This window comes from Aptenodytes patagonicus, chromosome 3 (assembly GCF_965638725.1).
Source record: "Aptenodytes patagonicus chromosome 3, bAptPat1.pri.cur, whole genome shotgun sequence".
NCBI classification, from domain to species: domain Eukaryota; kingdom Metazoa; phylum Chordata; class Aves; order Sphenisciformes; family Spheniscidae; genus Aptenodytes; species Aptenodytes patagonicus.
In genome coordinates, this window is record NC_134951.1 from 35,363,212 (window position 1) to 35,389,401 (window position 26,190).

The 26,190-nt window shown below is 37.7% G+C and overlaps 1 protein-coding gene across 2 annotated transcripts in view; it reads left to right on the forward strand.

Moving 5' to 3' along the window:
• SMAP1 (small ArfGAP 1) overlaps positions 1 to 26,190 on the forward strand; it is a 115,743-nt gene that overhangs the window by 69,401 nt on the left and 20,152 nt on the right. For both annotated transcript variants that reach the window (XM_076333024.1, XM_076333023.1), the window contains one exon: positions 15,824 to 15,908. In XM_076333024.1, coding sequence (XP_076189139.1) covers positions 15,824 to 15,908 — 85 coding nt within the window. The remainder of the gene's footprint in view (positions 1 to 15,823; positions 15,909 to 26,190) is intronic.

The following is a 26,190-nucleotide window of genomic DNA, read 5'->3' on the forward strand; positions in this document are numbered from 1 at the left end:
GTTTTTTCCTGGTAATTTTGAGACAATTAGGAAGGCAACATCTGCATATACTTACATATATTGAACCAAAAAAAAGTGGGCACATTTAAATAAGCGTGAACTAAATCAGCCTTATTCATGGATGGTTGCTATCTTTAGATAAAAGCATCTATATGACCAAGACTTAGTCATTCTGAGACATTTGAAACCACAGGAGCATGCATGGTTGAAACTGCAAATATAAAATCTCATCTAAAAAGTTTTATAAAAATTATAGTACTAGTTAGGAGATAGTGTACAATCAATCAAATGTGCAAGAACAAAAAGCATGATATTTTTACAGAAGTGGTACTGATACACAGAACTGAATGTAAAGAAGGGTAAGGATTGGATGAGATGAAGTTGATAACAGGAAAAAGATTTAATTTAAATAATGTCACTCAAAATAATAATCTTATCTTGTTTTGAATAATAGGCTTCCTTTTGTTTTCCTAAAATAATGCAAGTATTGGAGCATAAGCAAAGCAATCAAGTGTCTTTGTGTGTTCCATTTCATTTTACTGTGCTTAAGCTAGAACGTGCTTAAACTCCTCCGAGGAGAGATCTCACTCCAGTGTGTGACCATCAAGATAGGGCAATGGGGTAGTGGGAGGTACTGTCAGATGTGCAAATCTTCCTTAAGAGTAAAGACAGTAACTCTGTTTTCCATAAAAAATAATTTTAGATGCCACTGACAATATTAAAAGCTCCAACATTAGCTTAAGCTTTAAATTGTTTACAAAAAAATAATAATAAAATGCCGTAAGAGGTTTCAACAAGCTTCCAAACACTGTCATGCAACTTTCAGTGTCTTCCGGTTTAAATTCATAGTTGACATAGGTATTGATTGCGTGGCTTTTTACTAAAAGGAATAAGAGTATTTATTTGGATTGTTGAATTTATTATGTTTTGATAGTTGCTCATGGCACTAGAACAGTTGCACAGAAAACTTTATGGTTCTGGCATTTATCCTGTTACCTGTCTTCACAAAATTAACTCAAAGGTATTTGGAAGCTGTGGTAGAGATAAAAGCAAGATAAGGTAGAAGCAGGATCTTTAACACAATTTGAAGGAAATGGATAAGTTTCTCACTCTGGATAATTTTGTGAGATGATAAGTATGGTAGAAAATTAAGTCACCAGTTACCTAGTTGTTCAAATAACTAGCATCTCTTTAATGCTAAATTCCTTATATATTAATCAAGACTGTTAACCCATCTGCAATCAATTGCCTCCTGTCTCTTGAAAAAAGGGTTGCAACTGGATGAGCTTGTCTTTTAGTTTTACTTCAATTTTTTCCTTTATAAAATTGGCACCTGCAGCTAGAAAATGGGGGCAGTCCTGAGGTTGGTCCCCATGCATGTCAGCGTACTGTTGAAAAATAAACCAAACCTGTCCCGCCTCTCTGCTCAGCAAGTATGGTCTCTTTCAACTTGAGGATATTGTACTTCATGTCAGAGTAAGGTACTGCAGGCTTGTCTGCTAGGCAGATAGTGCATTTTACACTGTGTAGTAACATGGGTAACTTCTGCTCAGGATAACCTAGAGGTTTTTTTTGTCTTATATACTTAATCCTCAGTTTACACTGTAAGTAGATATCAATATATCTTTTTCCTTTGTTTAAACATAGACTATTTTAGTGGTGTAGAAGAAATTGGTTTGGTTGAATCTCAGCATAAATGTGGAAATGGGTGCCTGAAAAAGCAAGTCAGAGCCCTTGTAATATCACTTTGTAGGGTCAGTTGTAAAACTTCAGAACCTTTGAAGCTGTGAATCTAAAAAGTTTTAGCAATCCTTACTTTTGTAAGGATGATTTAAACAGTCATTTTCAGAATACCCAGAAATTTCATATAGGTTCACATTATATAAACTGGAGGAGTAAATGAAGAAAGAAATTTGACTCATTTCCAGTTGAGATGTAGACTGCTAGACTGGATTGTGGCTAGAATGCTTCTTGATAGTTGGTGTTAAAGATCACGATGATAATGGAGGGTGAAGATGAAAAAAATGGAGTTTACTCAAGTAAAGGGAAATCCATTTTGGTATTGCTTGTGATAGGTTAAAATTAATTAGCTTCTAAAATAATTGTTTCAAAGTTGTTAACTTTGAAATGAGAACAAAACTGAGGGGAAAAAAACCTAGGATGAAACTAATACAACTAAATGTAGACGTGAACAGCTAATGATGCATAAATATTTATTAAATATTGTATTTATTAAACGTGTCTCCCTCTTACTAAGTTCTGCAGTTGTGAAACAGAATTATGTACTTGTATATGAGGATGATAAAGTACTCGCCAATTCGCTCCTAACTTCTATAGCAGCAAAAGAAAGCAACAAGCTGATATAGAAGTAAGAAAAAATTAACCTATGGGGTTATTTCAGTCTGATTAGCTATCAGTGACAGGATTGAATTTCCATGGAACTAATTGAGAGGCTTTTTGAACATGCATCTCTATAGACATAGTATGCTTAGACTTCATAAAGTGTTCGTATCGTACTGCTTGCCATAATGATGAAAAGATGCAAGTACAGAGTATCAGTCCAACACTCTAAGAAGCAGAACCCTATTTAGGAAAAGTCCTAATTCAGAGGTGGTTTATATGAAACAATATTCATTGTGATGCTGTAAGACTGTGTAACTAAAACATAAAGACTGCAAGAATCAGAGGACCAACGATAGGGAGGAGAACCGGAATAATCTAATGAGTGATAATAGAGCACAGTGATCTGCTTCTCCTAGGTCCATCAAAGGAGAGTGGTGAGGTGGGTCAAGGAAAGAGATTCTCTCCCAGGAGCCCCAGGCAAGTAAGGGGTGATTGCACACTAGGCTATAGGAATGCAGAGAGAAAATAATTCAGGGATAGGGCAGAGAATATTGTATGAAGCTTATTATGGGATGTTTAGGTGACAGACTAAAAGCAGGGAAACGGAGGAATCAAGGTAGATTGGGGTGGAACAAGCATGAGGAAGCGGGGGGAAGGGGAGAAAAAGGGCCAGTCGCATATATGCAGGTTGCTGGGCAGTATGCTAGTCTTGAGCCCTGCACTTGGTCACTGCAGGCTGTCCTATATTCTTGCCAAATTCTATTTGCAACCATATTGTGTGCGAGTGCGTTGTCTCTTCTGTGTCTGTGTGTGAACACTAGCAAACTTCAAGCTGGACTACCAGACAAAAAGGGTAAGAGGTTGGTGTCAGCCACTGGACAGAGACAGCAGGTTTGAGGAACCTAAGGGTCAGCAGCTGGAGAGACCAGCATCTAGAAGCCAACTATTGCAAAGGCAGCATGTCTAAGACTAGCTACTGGAGACACCCATATTGTGCTCACACACGTGTGTAACTGCTAGCAAATTTCACGCTGAACTAGCCAGTGAGTAGGATGCCAGCACCTGGAAAGATCCAAGGTCTGAGCTGGTGACTGGCTAAGGGTGTAGGGTCTTGATATTGGATGAACTTAAGTGTCATGCAAAAAGCATTTTTCAGAAAAAAAGCACTGTTGTTATAGTCAAGGAAAAGAATGCAAACCGTACCTTCACAAATAGGGATAGAAAGCAATGCTTGTATTGGGTTGTTTTTTCACTATGAGGTCAGCCAGTTGCCGTGCCTGAAACAGCTCATTCCTGTCTGGAGATGTATGAAGAAGGAACTACAAATATATACCCCTTAGTTCTGATTGGGTACACTGGTGTAATATTTTGTATGACTCAAAAGGTTTTTAGAAGGAAAGTTATAAAAGAAAACAGTTTAATGAGGAACTGGAACTAATACAGCTGCATTATTGTAGTCTTGCCTGGGCTAATTAGCTCAATAGAAGTGGAGTAGAAATATGTAAGCCGAGTTCATATAACCATAATATGCGGTTCTAAAACTGAAGATGTATTTAAAACAGCTTATAAAAATTCAAACCATGTTTATTGCATTTCACAGCTTGCAAACAGGTGCATTAGAACACTTCGACCCTAATCCGATTTATAGATGTCGTAATGGGACACTGGATCAGCTACAGCTTTAAGATGGATCTGCCTAGATTTTCTACTTCATAATGATTTCTTCTAAAAGATTTAAAAAATGGGTTTTATTGGATTAAAAGTAGAATGCTTGGGTTTTATCTAAATCAAGTTCCATGACAAGATAATACAAAATAGGAAAAGGGTTGATAAACAGCTTTTCCCTCAGCCTTTTGTGTCCTTATAAACAAGTCTTTGCTTCTGGGCTCAAATGCAGTCATTTCAGAGATTCAGAGCTGCAGCAAACTCTGTTGAAATCCTTGCCCCCAGAATCCCTAGAAAACACACCTCTGCACTCAGACTATGTGCCTATGCTTCTCTGCAGTCTTGCCATCTCTAGCTTTAGGTTCCTACTTCTTGTTGTGACTATTACCTAGCAATCATCTTGCAATCTTTTGACACTTTTCTTCAAGTGCCAAACTTAGGAGAAAGAGCTTGTCCTCTTTTTTCAGACCCTATTCTGAACTTGTCAGCTTTAAGAACATAATATTTTTGAAAATGAGTGCATACAACTAGTACTTCATATATGGTTATTATATAGATTTAATACATGAATATAAGAATTTAAAGAGAAAGATTTAATCTTTGATATTTTGCTGTAGTCTCAGCAGTAAGCATAAAAAGAAAGACAACTTCATTTTAGGAAATTATGCTTCTATAATTGCATACCTTGTTTTGAGAAGGTAAAAGGGCCTCTGAGAGTGTCTGATGCATTAGAAAGAAGCTAAACTGATACAACTAAAGACGAGACATGAAAGGTTCGTGGAATACATTGACTAAAGTAAATGAGATCTGAGCTAACATTTTAAATTCAGTTAAAATGGTAGTACTGGGTGGTCAATAAGTAATAACAAAGGAATAGTCTTAATCCACTTTCTATAGATATTATTAGCATATTAGCCTAGACCCAGATAAAATCATATTAATGGAATAAGATTACAGTGCAGCTGTCTGTTAGTTCTGCTATGAAGTTTTTAATTCAAATGACTAAAGATATAACACATTTTACATAATCTTGTACAAGTACCTTGCCCTAACTGTGAAAATCTAATGAAATGCATATACCCAGGTTTTTAAAGTGGAGATGTAGATGAAGGACCACTTAAAAATGTTTTTCTTCAGGAGTGTGTTTTGACTGAATGAATTTCATGTGTACAGAATTCTATTTAACAAAAAAAAAAAGGTGGCAGTTAAGTTTTGTTGGTTTGCTTAGTATAAATGCCTTAAATTAGCTTACCTACATCAGTGTGAGTAGTTCCATGTCTGAGAGTGATTCATTGGAATAATCACAAGGGGAAAATGTAAGTTTATTATTTAAGAGTCTGTGGTTTGTTTGAGGTAATTCTAGCTTTATAAATAAGAGTGGCAGCTTTTTTGGGGGGGTTGACATGCAGTTTTTTCTCTTGATTAGAAATGCATCAGAGTTTGCTTGCAGGGTCGCTGTAGTCTGTACAATTTCATAATGATACCACTGTAGTATATCTTGTGATTCAATATAGTATACTCGTTTTCTGGCTTTTTTACTAGTTAGGCAAGATAGTTCATCATTTGCTAGAAGTATCCTAAGTTTTGAAGTTAGTCTGTTTTCTAAGTTTCTTCATATTTAGTTGCGAGTCTGAAAAAAAAAATGCTGGTACCTTATAGGAGGGTAAACAGAACAACATGTTTCATCTTTAATGTGATTTAAATTCAGTATTATGAAAGGGTTAGTTTTTACTTATTTACATGTCAGATACACAAGTTGTAAAAATGTTCTTTAAAGATTCTAAGATACCTTAGAATTACTACATGAGTAATGCTTTAAATAGATAGAGGTGGTGGATGCCCCATCCCTGGAAACATTCAAGGTCAGGCTGGACGGGGCTCTGAGCAACCTGATCTAGTTGAAGATGTCCCTGCCCACGGCAGGGGGGTTGGACTAGATGACCTTTAGAGGTCCCTTCCAACCCAAACTATTCTATGATTCTATGCGGACTAAACTAACTTGTATAGTAGAAGTATATGAGCTGTCAGGAAAAATCATTTCTACAAACCTATTGCAAGCTTATAGTAAATTACTAACATTATTTTCTCATATGGGAATTCTCAAATGTTTATGCTGTCTTGCAAGTTTTATTGCAAGCAGGTAATGAAGAGGGAAGGAATCCAATTACTTTATGCACAAGGCATACAAATTCCTACCTAATAAGAGCAAAGGAAGACTTTTGTTCAGTAACCATAGAAGCGTCTATGAGCTCTAGTGAGTAAACTGGAAATTGCTTTTAAGTAAGTTAGAAGTGCTTTTCTAAGCACTAAATTATTTGATGGATCTCCAGCTTTCTTAAAGCTTCTTGTAGTTAGGGTAGGGTATAGAAATAAGAAATGCATGGGTAGCCAGATGTGTATGACACAGACTGAATTCTAGATTCATATGAATTTTTCATTGAAGTAGAAAATTGAGGAAAATGTGCAGAGAAGTATTTTTTGTGTGTAATATTAAAGTATGAAAACAGGAGCAGATGACTGGACTGGACAGCTGATGGATCAGATTTTTGACAGTGACTGACACCTTGCTTCAGAGTAGAAGAGCTATTTACAGTAGTAACTTATGACTGCTCTGACTGGAGAGTTTTTCTACTTCAGAGCTATTAGTCATGTGGCTTACATTTTGCACCATGTATGCTACCCCTTCTAATGCTCTCAGGTAATGTAAATGAGAATAAGGTCAATGTTAATCCTAAATGCTGGTGTTGAAACCTGCTAAATTATTTACATGAATATCTTGTAGTATGAATTCAGCAAAAGTTCCACTTGTTTTTAAAGTATTTGGGGGTGGGGGGTGTTACATTTCTATTGGGTGTCATATGTCTTTTAGAACTGTTAAACCCTTAGAAGTTTGTACATATGAAGGTAATTGGCATAAGGTTACAGAAGCAGGAAATGGAAACTTGAATTACCTAACATTATTCTTTTTTCCCAAAGTCACTCATTTACAATGAAAAATAACCACAGTATTTTCACTGTGTACTGGCACTTTTGAACCAGCTGTTACCAAAGAAGCTTGTTTCACCGTTGTCAATTCAGTGCAAAATGTCCTCAGCTGCCTCTGTCAGAGGAGAGTAATCTGATGAACAGGGATGTGCGGAAGAGTAGCCCAAAAATGTGGAGTTCAGACTGACCATAGGCTCTGGAGTGTATGTTCATATTAAAAAATGTTCTGAAAGGATTGCAGCATCCTTAATCATTTCACAAATTTGGGTTGATTTCCTGTTTTGTTACAGTAATAATTAAAAAAAGAGAATGGGGATAACTGAAAAGCAATGTAGTTGCTGCTAGATCTGAATATTCTTGGTTTTTTCTCCTTCAAAGTCTAACACGTATCAGAAGACCTCATGTATGCTGTCTGTCCTGTCAACCACGCAAGCTGGCATAAAGCTTTCCACTTCCCTCTTGTCTTCTACCCATCTTCTCTTACCCCTAGCAGCCAAACGTGCATATGGGCAGTGCTGAGAGTCAGGAAAGGACAAGCTGTTGTTTCACAGAAAAGGAGCATGGATAACACCAGCAATAGACCTCATAGCATCCTCTCATATATGTGAATTTAATAGGTGTGTGACTGTCAGTCATGGTGGTACTGACCCTCCTTTTTGTCTTGCCCATGAGATAACCATATCCCTTGTAGACATCGTATGTGCTGTACTGTAATCTTTGTGCAGAGGAAGGAGGAGGATTGACTTGGCAATGCTTTCATTATTTTTCTTTTCTCTGAGGCAGAATGAATTACTCATGTAATGGTTGTCTCCAAAAATAACTGGCTGAACAAAATCTGATGAAATGCCTGACTGAGATATTAGACTTCCTACAGTATGTGACCTATGCTTCCGGTGTTACTTAATGTTCTTCACAGTCCCATCTCCTCCAGACTTGCTGTCTAAGTCTCTGGGAGAAAACATAGCTGCCTGTTCCAGGGAGTGGGAGTTTACTTTTGGATGAGTCTACTGCAAAACTATAATGCTCAGATTCAGGGCTTTGAGGCTTGTGTACACTGAGCTTGAATGGGAAGACAAGAACTTGGGAAATCACTATGATTTCTATGAAACTAGGGAAAGTTTCATAAATAGGTTGATTCGCTCGACTAATGTGCTCCTTGTATCTGCTTGGCAAAGTCTATAGAACACCAGAGAAAGGGAAGAGAAGGTGGTTATGAAGAAAATGGACCAACAATCATGAAGTATTGCTGTCTGTATGTGTGTGTGTGTAGTCCTTGAGTTTGTTAAACAAGAGGTGCTTAGAGTTTGGCTTGTTTTAACTAGCAAAACAAACTTTGTCAATTTTTAGTGCACAGCCACATAAGTTTGTCTTACATACTTTTAATAAAATGCAGTCAATACAACTCTTAGGAAAATGTTATCCATGTGATTATCTAATATTTTGACATTTAGTCTACCTTCTAAATATTAAGTCAAAATTCAGATATTTTGTGAAGGAGTAGCATTTGTCTTAGTCTCCTGTGTATCACACAGTCTTTTCAGAAGAATAAAAATAGAAATTCTGATCAGACAATAGAAGAAAAAGCTACTCTTGACCTTAGTCCATTCTTTCTTGACTCCTGTTAAGTACTCACCTTCCCATACTATCAGCATGGCATGCCTCTCAGAGGATCCTCTTAGGAGCTGTTACCTCTCCTGCAGTAGAACTTGATTATTTTTCCCAGATTCCTCTTAAGTACGGAGTATGAATATTGCATAATATTCCTGCAGCAGATACTTGCACTTAATTGCTGAAGCAATCTGAAGAGCTGCTACTAAAATGATCTCTGAGAAAGCTTCAGGAAGAGGCTATGGTAGATACAGATGAGACAAAATCCTGTAAGAAGGAATGATTACTCGGAAAGGGCTCGTTGCTGCAAAACCAATCCTGAAACAGTGTTTCTATGTGTTAGGCATCACACCAGCCAAGATGGGTGAGCCCCTGAGAAATCACAGTATTGCATAGAAGATTGCTTTAGCCACTTCTACTGAGAAAATTAAGAGATTGTTTAGGGTGCCAGAAAGCATGAAAGGCCTTCAGCCTTGGCAAAAAAGTCTGCCAAGAGTGAATAAAATAGGTGACTCGAGAGAATCACAGAATCGCAAAATGGTTGAGGTTGGAAGGGAATTCTGGATGTTATCTTGTCTAACTCCCTGCTCAAGCAGGGGGTCACTTAGAGCAAGTTGCCCAGGCCCATATCCAGACAGCCTTTGAATATCTCCAAGGAGGGAGACTTGACAACCTGTGCCAGTGCTCAGTCACCCGCACAGTGAAAACGTGTTTCCTGATGTTCAGGATGGGACCTCCTATGTTTCAGTTTGTGCCCATTGCCTCTGCTCCTGTCACTGGGCACCACTGAAAAGAGCCTGGCTCCAGCTTCTTTACATCCTCCCTTCACATATCTATATACATTGATGCAACCCCCCTGAGCCTTCTCTAGGCTGAACAGTACCAGATCTCTCAGCCCATATGAGAGATGCTCCAGTCCCTTAATCATCTTCGTGGCCTGTCACTGGACTTGCTCCAGTATGTCTATGTGTCTCATCTGCTGCAGAGCCCAGAACTGGACCCAGCACTCCAGGTGTGGCTTCACCAGTGCTGAATAGAGGGAAGGGATCACCTCCCTTGACCTGCTGGCCATAGATAACCTTCCTGATGCAGCCCAGGGGATACCATTAGCCTTCTTGGCTGCAAGGGCAAATTACTGGTTCATGGTCAACTTGGTGTCCACCAGGACCCCCAGATCTTTTTTTGTAAAGCTGCTTTCCAGCTGGTGGTTCCCCAGCGGGTACTAGTGCCTGGGGTTGCTCCTCCCCAGGAGCAGGACTTTGTACTTACCCTTGCTGAACTGCATGAGGTTCCTCTCAGCCCATTTCTCCAACCTGTTGAGGTCTCTCTGGATGGCAGCACAACCTTCTGGCATATCAGCCACTGCTCCCAGTTTGGTGTCACCTGCAAACTTACTGAGGGTACACTCTGCCCCATCGTCCAGCTCATTAATGATGTTGAACAGGACTGGACCCAGAATTGACCCCTGGCATACGCCACTAGTGACTGGCCTCCAACTAGACTAATCACCACCCTCTGCATCTGGCCATTCAGCCAGTTTTCAATCCACCTCACTGTCTGCTCATCTAGGCCATACTTCATCAGCTTCTCTACGAGGATCTTACAGCAGGCAGTGTCAAAAGCCTTACTGAAGTCAAGGTAGTGTGGCAGTGTGCTCCCACCCCCTGCATAAGCAACAACCACCAGTGGGGATTGTGATGGCTGCATCCAGCTTATGCTGGACTTTGGGGATGTGTGGCAACACAGTAGCCAAGGGCTGTCTGGAGCAGTGACCCAAACGTCTTGCTGATATGCAAATATGACTATAAGTCAATCATCTTACTCTATAAATAGTGGACAGCCCAGGGCCTGCTGAGCTCTCCTGCATGGCAGTGGGCTGCATGCCAGGATCTCCCCTTGAGTAGGGACACCTCTCAAGGTTACTCCTCGAGGTTGAGAGATTCCTTGCCACAACAGATCCTCAGTAAGTGACTAATAGCATGCTAAACTTTGAAATCTTCGCTAAGTGATATAAAGGATTGATTGTGCATATATAATCCTTTAGACATAAACTATTGACCAAGTTTGGCACTAGGATTGGATCCAGCCGCACCTAGACTCCTCTCTGAGAAGGAGTTTAGAAAGCAAGGGGTCCTTTCTGAACCTCACAACTCAATGGGATGGTCTCCTTGACAGTTTTGTCTGACCCTGTCCTCTATGCAGTAAATAATCAAGTGTACCTTGCCATCAAATCTTGTTAAACCGCTGTCGCATTTGCCATTGAACTTTGTTAACTCACTATTTTATATCAATAAAGTGTATTGTTGCTTCCCTCTTACGAGTGAAGTGCAGTCTTGCTCCATTCTGTGACAGGTAGACAATATGCGCTGCTCTCCTCTTGTCTACCAACCCAGTCATGACATCGTAGAACGTTATTGGGTTGATCAAGGACGACTTCCTCTTGGTGAAGCTATGCTGATTCCTCCCAGTCACCTTCTTGTCCTTCGTGTGCCTGGAAATGGTTTCCAGGACTAGTTGTTCCATCACCTTCTTAGGTACTAAGGTGAGGTTGACCAGCCTGTGGTTCCCTGGATCTTCCTTCTTGCCCTTGAAATAGGAGTGACAGAAGAATGTACTTAGGTAAAAGGTTAAAAGGACAGCATTGGAAAATAAAAACAACAAAGGATTAACGTATCCCAGTTACCCGTCATCTGCATGATTGCAAAAATTTATGATGCCCGCACTGGATCTGAATAATGAATGTGTCCCTGCTCGTCTACTGAAGAGATGTGTTTTATAGGTGAAAATACTTAGAAGAGGTTGTAAGGTTAATTCTTTATTTGCCTCCTTAAGTTGGCAGATAACATAATGGGATAACATAAATGGGTTATTGTGGCTCTTTTGAAAACAGGGGCTCAGTTTTTCTTAAGGCAGAAAATTCCAAGTCATACTAGATAATAAGCTGATCATGTGGAGGATGGAAAAGAATTGATTCCCTGGAAGCTTGTTCTGGCCTCAGTTTCTTTTGGTGATATTTGCAAATAAAACTGTTTTCAGTAATCCCAGAATAATTTAAGGCAGAGGACATTGCTTGGTTTCAATAGATACTCCAACGTGCGAACAACCTTGAAGAATAGTGTAATGGTCATTAGTGACAACTGTGAAAAACGGAAATGTAAGACCTGTATATCAAAGATGTTTTGATGCTCTGCTGTTTGCGAGAACAGTGTTTCAGAAGAATGTACTAGTACCATAAAGATGATTTTGAATGAAAAGCTGTTAATATACAACCCGAAGTAAATATATCTAGGAATCCTGTAACCATGTACTTCACTTAATAAAACCACGTATGTTGCTAAGCCAACCTTGAATGTTGTAAAAAAAAAAAAAAAAAAAAAGTAGTCCCAGTAACCTTGAAGGCTCCACTTGAAAAGCAAGCGCACAGAATTGTGTACCTGTTTCCTTCTACTTGGCTTTTTAATAGCAGATTTTATTGCTATTTTTAGTTTATTTAATGCTGCTTAGTCTCCTATTTTTATGCAGCCTTTTTCCAAAGGACTCGACAAAGAATAGTTTATCTAGTACTGGTGTCAATACTTAAAAATAATTGCTGTGGGAGTCAAGCAGACTAGTAATAGAAACTGGGATGAATCTTAGTGCAGCAGGATTCCCAAGCATTTGTCATGCTATATTGCACCTCTACAAAATGCAGTAATTTTTAGATAAAGCACAACACTAAATTAAACATAAAGTTTAAGAAATGTCACTGCCTTGTTATGCAGTTTTTTGCCTGTTGCACACTTCTGTGCTCACTGTGTGCAATATTTAGCTTTAACATCTCAAAAGACCACTCTCTACATAAAGCTTAGTCATGTATGAGTCCTGTTGGAGCAAAACTACTAAAAAAAAAAATTAAACATCACATTTCTCTATGATTTGGAATGAAACTTTTAGGTGGCTCCAACGTGACTTCCCTTTTTGTTCTTTTCTGAAAGTTTCAACATATTGTTTATGCCAGAATTATCTAGGTTGGAAGGGAGCTCTGGAGATCCTCTGCTCCAGCCCCAGAAATATGTCACAATGTCTGCTATAGAAGCAGAGTAAGTACTTTAGTAAGGCACTGCTTTTCATTGTAACTTCTTGAGGTGGACCACAGTGCAGGCAGGCAGTCCAAGATCCATGGGGCCAAAGAGAGAACAAGGCTGTCTTAAAAAAAATAGCATGGTAAAGGGGGTTTATTTAGGTATTCTTAAATTAAGAATAATTGTGTGCATGCAGGTTTCTTGTTCTAACTCAGCCCATTAGTGCCAACTTTAATTTATGCCTAAGTGTAGGTGACTTCAGAGATCTCTGAATCATTGCAGACCTTAGGCACCAAACAAGTGTCTCCTGAATTTGCACAAAAGCCTTCATTAGTGGCATGCAGCACCTTAACCAGAAATAAAGGCACACTGAATTTAAAATTGGTTCAAATCTCAGACAGGAGGGTAGAAAATTCCAGCAACTGGCGTTTGTTTTGGTCAGGCAAAATTAAGGGTAAGAGGAAGGATTTTTTTTGTTCCAGGTAGCTGCTGATTATTGCTTTGTATGACCGCTGTTGTACAGATGAAATATTGGTAAATTGTGAGGTGACAATTAGCTTTTGTTCCCCCCTCCATTTTTCAGACTGAAGGTTAGTGTTTTGGTGAAAACTGTGTAGCTGTAATGGAGAAACTGCTTTAAGGAGAAAATCTCCATCAAAGAAATGGATGCAGTATTAATGTCCAGAAATATTTGCTGTACTAAGAAGCTTGAAAATAATTTTGCACTCTTTCTTAAAGAAGAAAAACCTATTAGTTTACATACTGGCAAGGGAGCAAAATGGGAAAGAAACTGCTGATCAAGAAATCAGTAATGATATTGGAAAAGGGTACCTTAAAGGATCTTATTTTTATAGAAATTGATATTTCTGTACCTTGTATCTTCATTGTCTTAGAGAGTGATGAAACATAAATATGCATTTAATAATGATAGAAAATGTTCATTTGACAAAGCAGAGGACTTAAGTAGATTATTCTTACTATATTTTTAAATTTTTAGTTTAGATGATGAGATTAATTTGCTACAGTAATAAGTACTAAATAAAAGAGAGTGCTATTTGAACTCCGTTTAGTTCTTACTAATGTATGCAAAACTGTTTTGGTTTCTGTAAAAAGTTTGGACTCTAAACCAATCGTGTCAAGCTTTAATTTTTTTTCAAACTTGTGCTTTTAGGTAGTTATCATAAACCTAATCTGGAGTAATGAAAATTTGCACATTAAATAGAATTCGAACAATTTTCCTTTTCAGTTTAAAGAAGTTGTTCTATATGCAGAATTGTTAAGCTGTTTAAGCAAAAAAAAGTCAAGTTTTATGAAATCAAGCAACATGTCAGAAACGTTTCTTTTTACAGCTTCTGTGACCCGTGGTGTTCCTTAGAGTTGGAGAGGAACCAAACATGCACATTTTTATGATAAATTCTGTTCTGAAATGCTCACTGTTAATTCTAATTGATGTTTGTAATAATAATTGAAGTTTTATGGCATATTTATTGAGGTATGCTCAGTTGTAGAAAACTTTATTTTGAATGGTCACTTGTAAAAAAATTCTTGATATGCAAAAACTTACTTTCAAAAAACATACTTTTTTCTCATACCAAATATAAGGGTTTTTTTTCTCTGCAATATTGAGTAACATTTGGAATCAGGGTGCTATTCTTCAGACCATGTACTCAAATATGAAAGTTGTAATCCAGTATAGAATCAGGGAATCCATGGAATATTTTTCCCACAGGCGGTTTCCCAAACAAATTTGTTCTTGAACGAGGTATGTAAAGTCAACATAAGGATTTTTGGCTAGAGCAAGCAAGTATTTCTCTGAGAGATTAGCAAGGATCAGTTTGAGTGTGAACATACCTGTTCCCTGTAGCTGCAGAAATGGAGTTCAGTTCATTACAGCTCTTTCCTGGAGGTTTTCAGTGGGGCCTTGCTCAGGTAAGAGCAGTGTCAGTAGTACGTTAAGCTTCTGTTTGCATGGGCCATCTTTGAATACTCTTGATTTTCCTCATTGCTCTTTACAAACACCAAGCTTGTTACTCTTTATTCCCAGTTTGCAGGAGAGGACAGTAAAGGATTACCTAAATAAGGAGAACTCTCTCCATGCGTTGAACTATAAAGTTCTCCTAATGGTAAATACTAAGATTTAATGACCTCAGCAACCTCAGGAGGAGACTCAGTGACTCTGTCAAAGCCATGTTATGGGGGTGATAAAGGTGGGAGTGAAGCAGGTTCTGTTGGTGTCAGCCCAATGCCCAGCCTGACAGTGCTCTACCGCCGTTATTTGGTAATCTGTTCTAGTTAAAGGCTATACTCATTGATCGGCCAATCCACTTCATGTTTCTGTGATAAGTATGGAGTAAATGCATTTAATATGCGTGCAAGAGGATGCGTTTGTCATGTCACTACTATAAACCAGTTTGTATTCATTTTAAAAATTGATGTTCTGATGGATTCGGGTGATCAGCCTGATACTGGTATGAGAAGAACTATAAACAGATTTATGAAGTCATTTTCTAAATCAAATTTCATGTCAATACCATCTTACGTTTTGAAGTTTCTAGGCAAGAAAAGACTAGGAGTTCCCTTTTTCAAAGGAGAAAAATACTGTTATTTGTCTTCAGGTTTACAAAGGAAAAGACTGTTAACACAGATTGTGTCCCTCTGTGTGTAGCATCTATAAAGTCTGAATGTTCTGCAGATGCTCTTTTCAGGAAGGCTAAATAATGCCACTAGTCAGTTTCTAATTTTTAAATTTAAGCTTTTAAAAACTTTAAAAGTTTTTTCTCGTTAATGCTGCAGAACTGTAAAGTTTGGATGCTAAAATTAATAAATCAAATTATAGACAGTTTTTTGCCTAGTGTGTGATACGCAGTGGTTTGGTTTAAGATTTCAGCTTATTTTAGCCTATCCTGGAGCTTACATTTATTTAAAAATTGATTACTTAACAGCGAAGGTATAAGGATAATTTTTTGCAGTCGTGTGCCGTGTTCCTTATGACCATAACTGCAACTTATTTCATTACAAATCAAATTCATTATAATAAACAAATATAGAAAGGGCTTTTATTTCTGATACTGGAGCAGCATCTTTAATGGGAATTGTTTAAGCACTGTATCTTTTTCAGAAAGGTTACTTGTTTTGTGTGTTGTTTTTTTTTTCCTTTCAAGCCACAGAAGAAAGATGATCAGCAATCAGAAGCTAAAGCAAGTCCAAAAAAGTCATCAGAACCCACTATTGACCTTTTAGGACTTGGTAAGAAATACGTAATTACCTGTTTTTCAATCAAACACAGATATGTCATTTTATATTTTAATAAATATACTTTTATTTTCTCTGTGCTTACTAATAATTAGCTGAATTTGAAAACCATAAGATTCAGTCTATATGAATTTGAAACTGTAAAGGAAAATGCCATAGGGATCTGTGTATATCAATACTTGTGTTTTGCTAAGGAGAGTAATGAGCTCCTGTGGGAAGGGGAGGTTATCAAAGTGATCTTCAAAGGGCTTGTGGATTGTGGTATTTCAATGTTTATGGTACAAGTGTACTTCTTAATGAAAATGCTGAGGTCATCTGAATTATGTATCTGTAAAATACCTTATATCGTAAAATTCCTGTATTAGTAAAAAGACCGGTAAACTAACTGCAGCTGACTAGTCTCTCGTAAAACTTAATATATTGGGTGTTTCAGTGTGGTGTACTGACTGTGACCATCATTCATTTTTATCTAATATGCCTTTGTTTTCTGACTGGTAGGTAACTGTGTATTTGTCTTGTAAATAAACTGCTTTGGACCCGAATCATTTAATTTGTACTGTCTGGCTATACTGTTGTGTCTTTATGCTTTTTCTTTGCTTGTTGAAGGCCATATTCATAAAGTCTGTCTTTCATTTATCTAGTGTTACTCTAAATGTGTTTCTCCATTGGATAAAATCCTAAAATGGAACTGGAAGAATGAAGTATTACAATAACTATTTTTAATCCCTTTTATTGTTCACTGTTAGGAAAATTTTGAGAGAGTTGTGAGTGGGTATTAGAATATTCAATTTATATCAATATAATGGTTATTCTTAAACTTCTACATAGTTTTTACAGGATATTGGAGGAGGCTGGTAAGTCTTTTAGATGTAAATATGCTAAAAACTTGAATTTGTAGAAAAATGTTTTGTTGTTGTTTTTTAATTTTTGGTTTTAAGGTATGAATAATGTCTTCCCTGTTTTAGAATTCACGCTATCATTCAGAATGCATGTTATTTTCCCTCTGGATGTAGAGTAGCTGTAAAATACTATTTTTGTACTGGTTATGTATGTGTTGTGATCCATATCTCATTCCAAGTAATCTGCTACCATAGGCAAGCAAATCTTAATTAACACAGTAGAAGTTAGATTATAGATGTAGAAGGAAGCTATTAAAAACAGAAGTAATTCAGACTTAATGGAAAGCTGATTCTCCTTTATTTTCCTTTACCAGACCAACAACCTAATTAAGAACTAAAAGTTAATCAATATGTGCTTCTGAGATTGTCAGGCTTCTGTATCCTTTTAGTCATGATTTGAAAAGAATCTTGGTAACACTTTTTAATGATATGATAATGAACTCAGATTGCATAGGCTAACTTGAGATGTAATATGCAATAGAGAGAGTATTATAATTGGTGTTCAACAGCTGTGCTTCTTCAGTGTAAGGAAGCATAGTGAGATATACAAAGGGCATAGTTTATAACTTTTATGTCAACAAAACATAATTTTAGAGGAGGGAGTGTTTAAAGATAAACAAGATAAAATAAAGATTATTTGTTTTTAAATAACAAATTGAAAGGCAGTGTAATAAGCTAGTATCACTTGGAATCCACTGAGCTGCAAATGAGATTATGTATTAATGAGAGCAGACCCGCGTATTTCATTTGGAGAGTTGTCTTTTAATTAATGCTTGCAGTAGACTACTTCAGATAGTATTAAAAGGAAGACCACTTCAACCCAATATATCATAGAACCATAGAATAGCTCAGGCTGGAAGGGACCTTGAAAGATCATCTGGTCCAACGTGTGGAAAAGGGAGCCTAGATAAGATTATCTAGCATCCTGTCCAATTGCATCTTGACAACGTCCAGTGATGGGGACTCCAGCACATCTGTGGTGAGGTTGTTCCAGTGATTGGTCTTGCTGTAAAAAATATCCTTCTTATGTCGAGATGAAACCTCTCCCGGTGCACCTTGTACCCATTGCCCCTTCTCTTCTCCACGTGGCTCCTTGTGAAGAGAGAGCCTCCATCCTCTTTGTAGCCGCCCTTTTGGTACTGGAATACTGTGATGAGGTCGCCCCTGAGCCTTCTCTTCTCCAGGGAGAAAAGATCCAACTCCTACAGTCTTTCCTCATAGGGCAGGTTCTCCAGCCCTTTGACCATCTTCGTGGCCCTCCTTTGGACCTTCTCCAGTCTGCCCACATCTTTCTTGAATTGTGGGGACCAGAACTGGGCACAGATTCCAGGTGTGGCCTGACAAGTGCTGAGTAGAGTGGGATGATCACATCTCTATCTCTGCTAGTAATGCCCCTGCGGATGCAGCCCAGAATCCCATTTGCCTTTGTTGCTGCAGTGGCGCACTGCTGATTAAAATGTTTGATATGTCATATCAAACAATATTAAAATGGATATGATTGCATAGCTCATTCTTCTTATTGAGTGGACTTGTTTCTAATGAGGATTCCTTCTCTTAGGACTTCATTTCTGCAAATGAAGAACAGCAGTAGCTTTTACTAGGGCAGATCAGAATCGCTTGTGATAGCAGATTAAGTAATTTTAATGGATCACAATTCATGCTAGAATAATTTTGGCTTTCAAGGCAGCCCAGCCTCTTGCAAAGTATTTTCTTGAGTAAGCCTCAGTGCAAGCTTTGGGTATGGGGTTAACCTTTGGCTTTGGATATGGGGTTAACCTTTGGGTCATTACTCTTTTCGTCTCAGTTGGGTTTTTAATAGTGACCTCATCAGAAGGTAAACATCCTGTGAGATAGGACTTACCCAGTGGCAATTGTAGCTAGACAAGATAATTTTCTAAAAATAAATTGTTTTTTTATTTTTCTTTACAAATTGCAAAAGTCTCAAGATAATATGCCTAGGCAAATTGTGTCTTTAAATCTTGTAATAGCAGAAGAGGCATAATATCCTCAGTGACTGTACTATCATGTTTGTGTTTCTTCTGAGCCTTTTAAAATAGATTCATGTGGTTCCCTCGAGTTCCTGTTTAGGGGGTTTATTTTTAAGGTAGTGTTTGGATATTCACTTTTTGATGATCCAGCTACATAAACATTCATAGCTTTTGGCCTTTTGATTCAGAGTAGATTTTAGTTCAATATGCCACACACAGAAAGGTGGGGAAATGGATATGTACAAGCTGAATATTCTTATGTTCTCCACAAGCAATAGTGTTAGTGTTCTTGCTGTGCAACCCCAAATTCCTTCCCTGTCTTCCCGAGCTATGAGAAATCAGAGCCTATTTCTGTAGGCTAAAACTGAAGCGGCTTTTTAAATGATCCCTACAATTTGTTGGATCTTGTCCATACTGAGTGTGTGCCCTCTTGAATATGTAGGGACTTAAAATTGATGCTAAAATCAATAATATGGGATTTTATAACATTAATTTTTAATAGGGAGATTATGGGAAACATTTTTTCAATTTGAAAGTCATAGCACATAAACCAGAGTTCTTCAGCACTTAAGTCATTGGCAGTGCTGTATTTTCATCCCACTGGTGTTAACCGTGTGCTCTGTGCTGCTCGATATTTTGGGGTTTTGTCTTACAAGTAGGATGTCTCCACTTATGCCAGATAGATGTAAATAGAGACAGTTTTTTTAAAATACTTGTAAAAAATTGTATGATACCTATGTATGGTAGTGGGAATCTTTTCTTGGAATATTACACAGGCAATTTTGGACCATTCTGTTTGTCAAGGTATGTCGCTTAGAAATTATTTCAGCATACAGAAAAAAATGAAATATTTTTAAACTATTCTGTAAACTAAATTTAGAGAATTATCAGAAAGAAGGAAAGTGCGTTTTATATATTCTGCATCATTTACCATGTTTAGATGTGCCCTTCATAAAATAGACAATTGCACGTTCTGGAATAACTATTGTAGTAAGTTATAATGAATGACCAGGAGAAGAGAGATTTATTATGTTGTCGTTATTAACTGAGTGTGATGTGTGGGGCATTCATCTGGCATGGTTGGAGGTAAAGTATGATATGCTAAAAGCTGTAGATCTGCTTGTGTGTGGGAAATATTCTCTGAAGGAATTCTGTGAAGTTTTGAGAGCTTAATCATGGTATGAAATGTAGCTGAATGTTGCATATCTGAGAAACATACTTTTGTCAGTACTGTCTAGTAAATACCAAAGCAGCATGGTTGGTTATAAGTTGGAAAGCTGCATTTAAGAAATAATAAAAATATATTTGAGTACTAAATATCATATATGCATGTATAGATACATATTAACATTTATAGTATTGCTGCTATGTTAAGATTATCCTGAAGTAAGCAACGTTTCTACCCAAAATGAAAACGTTTACAACCACTTGAGGCAGACAGCATTGTTAGCTTTCTGGCTTTCCACATTTTATTTTAATAAGTATCATACAGAAATAGCTTCCCTATGAATGATTTTTCGCTTCTGCAAAGGTTTTAGCAGTAAATAAAATTTTAATAATGCAGTAAATAATTCCACAGTAATTTGGGACAGAAAAACCTTGTTTGTATCTTTGCACAAGATTTTCTTTAAAGTATTGAACTATTTCTCTCAGTGCTGCCTTTCTAATAATTTGGCATAATAAATAATCATATGTATCTTCAAAATCATCTTCTCTCCTTCCATTGCAAGTCTTAATATGGCTTTCATAAATGATTGTATATATAAAAATACATGGCAGCTTAGAAACAAAGTTCTTGTAAATATTTTGCCCCATAGAAAATGAGTTTCAAACAATGCAAAGTTTAAGAGCAGATCTTCTTTCTTGCTGTTTTCCTTTCTTACTGTTCCTTTGAAGCTCTTCTGTTGGTCATGCTCACTATTGGTACAGATAAATATACCAAGGATTAATGCTGTATGTGAAAGCTTTCATAACAGAAGGCAGCACTGAATTGGTAATTGTCGTGTCAGGCATTAATAAAATATATGCAGAAAAGCACTATAAAGGTAAACTTCACTGGAACTTTCACTTACTATATCCTGGTGAATAGCTTTTGTTTCTACAGTCAAATTAAACAAGACTTCCTAATCTGAAAGCAGAAGCAGCATCTGCTGTTGCACAGTATGGCAGACAGCAGCCGGATATTATCTGTCACACTGTCATAAATGTAAAAAGAGAAGTTTTGGGACCAGAGCTAGGAGCAACAATGAAAAACAGCATCTATTGACTTTCCACAGTACCTTCTTTGTGCGTGGAAGGTCTGCCTTGCCTACGCCGTCATTGCAATGGATTCTGCCACATCTAATACTTCATTCCTAGCTATGGATGCATTCTCCAGAAAGAGATGGAAGTACTTTTAGTAAAAAGTTAGTTGTTTCAAAGTAATTCTGTGATGGTCTCCATAGTAAGAATTCTGTTGGTTAAAACTATAAATTTCTCAAAATATTCAGACAGGCCTATAACTTACTCTGTTTTTTACCTATTCCCTGGAAGCCATGTTTCCTTCTGTCAGATAAACCCCACCTCTTCTAAACAGTTTTTAATGGTAGGCAGCAAAAGTTGAATGAAAGGTAATATACTTAGAATAATTTGGAACTCAGAGCTCCACCAGAGCATCTTTCTTATACTACAGGAATATTTTAAAATGGGGAGGGAAAGGAAGACGTATGTCCTAATCCATGGCCTGGTGCATTGAAGTTGAGAATATCCGTAATCTCTATAAAGAAGTGTGAAATATTACATTGAAGTACAAGTTTGTGTATACCTGCATATATATATCTATATATATACACTTAAATGAAGATACTAATACTGCTACAAGTAATAAACTGGAGTGAAAACACTGTTAGGTTTCTTTTATATTCTGAAATTTAGCTCTTTCTGGAATCTTTTAGTTTCATGGGGGAAAAATGTTTTTGGAGTCGCTTTTTAATAGATGCAAATAGTCTAACCATTACATTTTTGAGAAATCTGTAAGACAGGATCACCTATTAATACTGTTCATACAGGCTTAAAACTGTGTTGTAAACAGTAATTCAAAATGTCTGGTTTCTGCACTGATACAGACAGGGAAATATTTCTTTTTAGTGTAAAATTCAGTGAGAGGTGAAAGGTATGTACATTACCAATAACACTTACAGATGCGATCTAGCAAAAAAAACTTGGTTTTCATACTATTAATTTATAAGCAGCATATTAAATACTTGAAAAATACTAAGTTGTTGCGAATGTGTTCTCCCGTGAATGTTCTCGATATGTGAAATGCTTGTTTTAGTAAATGATTACATTTAAATTTTCTGTCTTATTTGTTAAGCTTTTTTACATTCAGGGAAACTGAACCACTTTGAAATACGACGAGATTTTTTTTTCTATAATACATGTGCCTCACTGAGAAAACGAGAACACTAAATTATTAATTCCAGACAATCCTTTTGCATGAAAATTATGCACTGTACATTCCTAAATTTATCTGAAACAGTGAACCTTTGGGGAGATGTTTTTGGAACTGCTTGTCTACAGAATAGAATCATAGAATCACTGAGGTTGGAAAAGACCTCTAAGATCATCGAGTCCAACAATCAACCCAACACCACCATGCCCACTAAACCATGTCCCTAAGCGCCTCGTCTACTCGTCTTTTAAATACCTCCAGGGATTGGGGACTCAACCACTTCCCTGGGCAGCCTCTTCCAATGTTTCACCACTCTTTCAGTAAAGAAATTTCTCCTTACGTCCAATCTAAACCTCCCCTGGCACAACTTGAGGCCATTTCCTCTTGTCCTATCGCTAGTTACTTGGGAGAAGAGACCGACACCCACCTCGCTACAACCTCCTTTCAGGTAGTTGTAGAGAGCGATGAGGTCTCCCCTCAGCCTCCTTTTCTCCAGGCTAAACAACCCCAGTTCCCTCAGCCGCTTCTCATAAGACTTGCTCTCCAGACCCTTCACCAGCCTCGTTGCCCTTCTCTGGACACGCTCCAGCACCTCAATGTCCTTCTTGTAGTGAGGGGCCCAAAACTGAACACAGTATTCGAGGTGCGGCCTCACCAGGGCCGAGTACAGGGGCACGATCACTTCCCTCCTCCTGCTGGCCACACTAGTTCTGATACAGGCCAGGATGCCATTGGCCTTCTTGGCCGCCTGGGCACACTGCCGGCTCATGTTCAGCCGGCTGTCAACCAGCACCCCCAGGTCCTTTTCCGACAGGCAGCTTTCCAGCCACTCTTCCCCAAGCCTGTAGCGCTGCATGGGGTTGTTGTGGCCGAAGTGCAGGACCCGGCACTTGTCCTTGTTGAACCTCATACAGTTGGCCTGGGCCCATCGATCCAGCCTGTCCAGGTCCCTCTGCAATAACTTATATAATATAATTATATAGTTATATTATATATTATATATAATATAATTATATAGTTATATTATATTATATATTATATATTATATATTATATTATATAATAACTGTATAAAATAACCTCAAAAGAAGCTTGTTACTTAACTTGCCAGTATATTTATTTGCACATCTCTTAAAGCACTGGTGTGGGTGGAATGGTGGAGCGGATTATACATATGGTCATTTTGCTGTCCACTGACTACCATTCGTCAGAACAGAAATAAGGGAAAGAGAAGACCTTTGTAGCTAAGATGTAAGTAGCTTTGTCATAATCATGTATGAGTTTGTAACTTTGCATTTCAGAATTGTTGGAATGGCAATCCTCCCAGCAAAGTCAAATCATGACATAGCCACCTCAGCTGATTTCATTACTAATTCACTCCTGTGGTCATTGTTCAAGCCACTCACTGTTTGCTTAGCATACAAGATCTAATATTGCCAAGCCATTCCCATGGCCATTTTGCGTTTGTGGAGTTGGGTCTTTCTTAGTCCTTGCAAACAGCATAGTTATCCTCACAAACTTTGCACAAGTTTGGGCAATAAATACATTTGCTGCGGTTCGGTTTCTTGTGAACGCCACTCACATCTGTCCTTCGTGTATCCTTGCCCTCAAGGTATTTTGGTCCTTGTTGCTGGGTCTGCTTGCCATTGATACTAAATTAGAGTATAAAATCATTTGTGTATCTGAAATAGTCACAAAAGCAAGCATATAGCTCTCAAAGAACTGCAAGCCAGCATCCTTCCACTTAGTTGTTTCATAATTCCCTGTATGAAACCAGTGCAGTAAGTGCTTAAAAAACATGCTGGGGATTTTACATATACCAAAGTCTGTTCAAAGTTGTGGTTTCTGTAGCAGCTATACCTGTGCCACATTTCCTAGACATACTAAGGTGCAAAGGCTAGCATCTCTACAGTAAGACTGAATTTGGATATGCATGGATGATGGTAGCTTCTGATGTGTTCCACATTGTCAGATTTTGACATTCATGACTTCTGTGTCAAGTTTTCACATATACAGCAGTGACAGTCTTTATCTTTAAAATAAAAAAATACTTTCATGTAAGGCAGCTAAAGGGGGGCCACCTTCCAGCAGAGTTGGAAGGCAGACAGAAATGAGAAGGCATCTCTGAGTGGTGATCTTCTGAACCGATTGTTTCAGAATGCAGTGCCTTTTCGTATGAGTTAACAGCCAAAAATCTTGTCGGTCTTCTGTGATAGTTTCTTCAGTCAAGTGATTTCCAGTCTGGTGAAGTGACTGGTGCTTCTTGCTGTTTCTGCTGTTTTGTTCCAACTTGTCAACATCCTGGGCTACCAGGAAGGGTAGTCTCCAACTGCAGTGAGTTTGCACATGGCAGAACAAAGCAATGAAAAATTATAATATTCGACGTGCAGGGAGACAAATCTTGCTATAGTCTGCCAGTTATTCGTGTTCTTAAAAAAGCAGAGGAGAGCAAAAGGAGAGCTTTTTTCTAAGTAATAAACTTACTCTTTTGTTCTATTATGTCTTTTTACTTAGAAAAAGAAAATATCGAATCTTCTGCAATTGTCTTTAGCAGAAGGGGAATAATGTTGCAATTATGTGAGAGATGGAATTGTGTTAGTTTAAATAAGTGTTGGAAGCTTCCTATGATTTGATTTTAATTATATACTGCATCTCGACCGTGTTCTTTACTAATCAGACCACTTCTGTCCTCATTAGAGTTCTAGAAACTTTAGTATGCCTAAACCTCACATCTGCCTTAGCATTATAAGTTTCTCTGTGGTAGTAAGACATATGTTTCGTGTGTTATCACTAAACTGTTAATGCTGATATTCCGGTGATTGACCTCTGCTCTTGAAATGGATCTTTTCACTCAGGCAGATAACTGTCATGGGTGTAGGACATTGGAAAATAACTTCTTACAGTTCAGTAAAAGGAGGAAGTGACTGTTTTTCTTAAAAAAAAAAAAAAAAAAAGTATAGTGTGTGTATATATAGAATCATAGAATCATTGAATCATTGAGGTTGGAAAAGAACTCTAAGATCATCGAGTCCAACCGTCAACCCAACACCACCATGTCCTAAACCATGTCCCTAAGTGCCTCGTCTACTCGTCTTTTAAATACCTCCAGGGATGGGGACTCCACCACTTCCCTGGGCAGCCTGTTCCAATGTTTCACCACTCTTTCAGTAAAGAAATTTTTCCTTACATCCAATCTAAACCTCCCCTGGCGCAACTTGAGACCATTTCCTCTTGTCCTATATGTGTATAGTAACTATTTTTTGATGTCCTTGATGCTTTTTAAAGTTTAAAAATGGCGATCTGTATACTGTTGTGTTTTACCTTTGGAATATATTCCTATGTTAGTTTGTAAATGTATGTCAGGAGTTTCTGATGGATATATTTGAAGTTAGCTACCTATGTGTAATTGTGTGACTTTTAAAACAAACAAACCCGAATCCTTTAATTAGGATGCTAGATAAGTTAAGATTTTCTTTACAGAAACTTACTCTGAATAATGAGAACAGTGGATACAACACGTGCAGCTAGAAGGAAATTTGTTCTTTAAACATGCTAAAGCATTAAGTAGAAATCCTGTTATGATTTCAGTAGTAGTTTTTTCATTGTACTGTAATCTAGGGATTTTAGAATACTTATCCTCCTGTGATGTATAAATAGCCATGCCAGTTGTCATGGTGATGTTTCAGTTGGAGAGAGAAAGTTTCGACTTAATTCAGCTAGTTTGTTCTGCCAGAGAAGTCTGACTTCTGCAGTGAGTATGGGATACTTTGAGACTTAACTTTTTATTTTTCCTAAAGAAGCTTTCTTAAGTTTGCTGCTAATACTATGCAGTCATCATAGTGTTCAGCAGAGTCTACACTCAACTTTGTATTTGTTGAGCTCTGTGTAATGGCATCCATTTGTGATATGCTTAGGAATAAAACTAATTGGCCAATACTTTCCACTTGTTCTTGGCCAGCT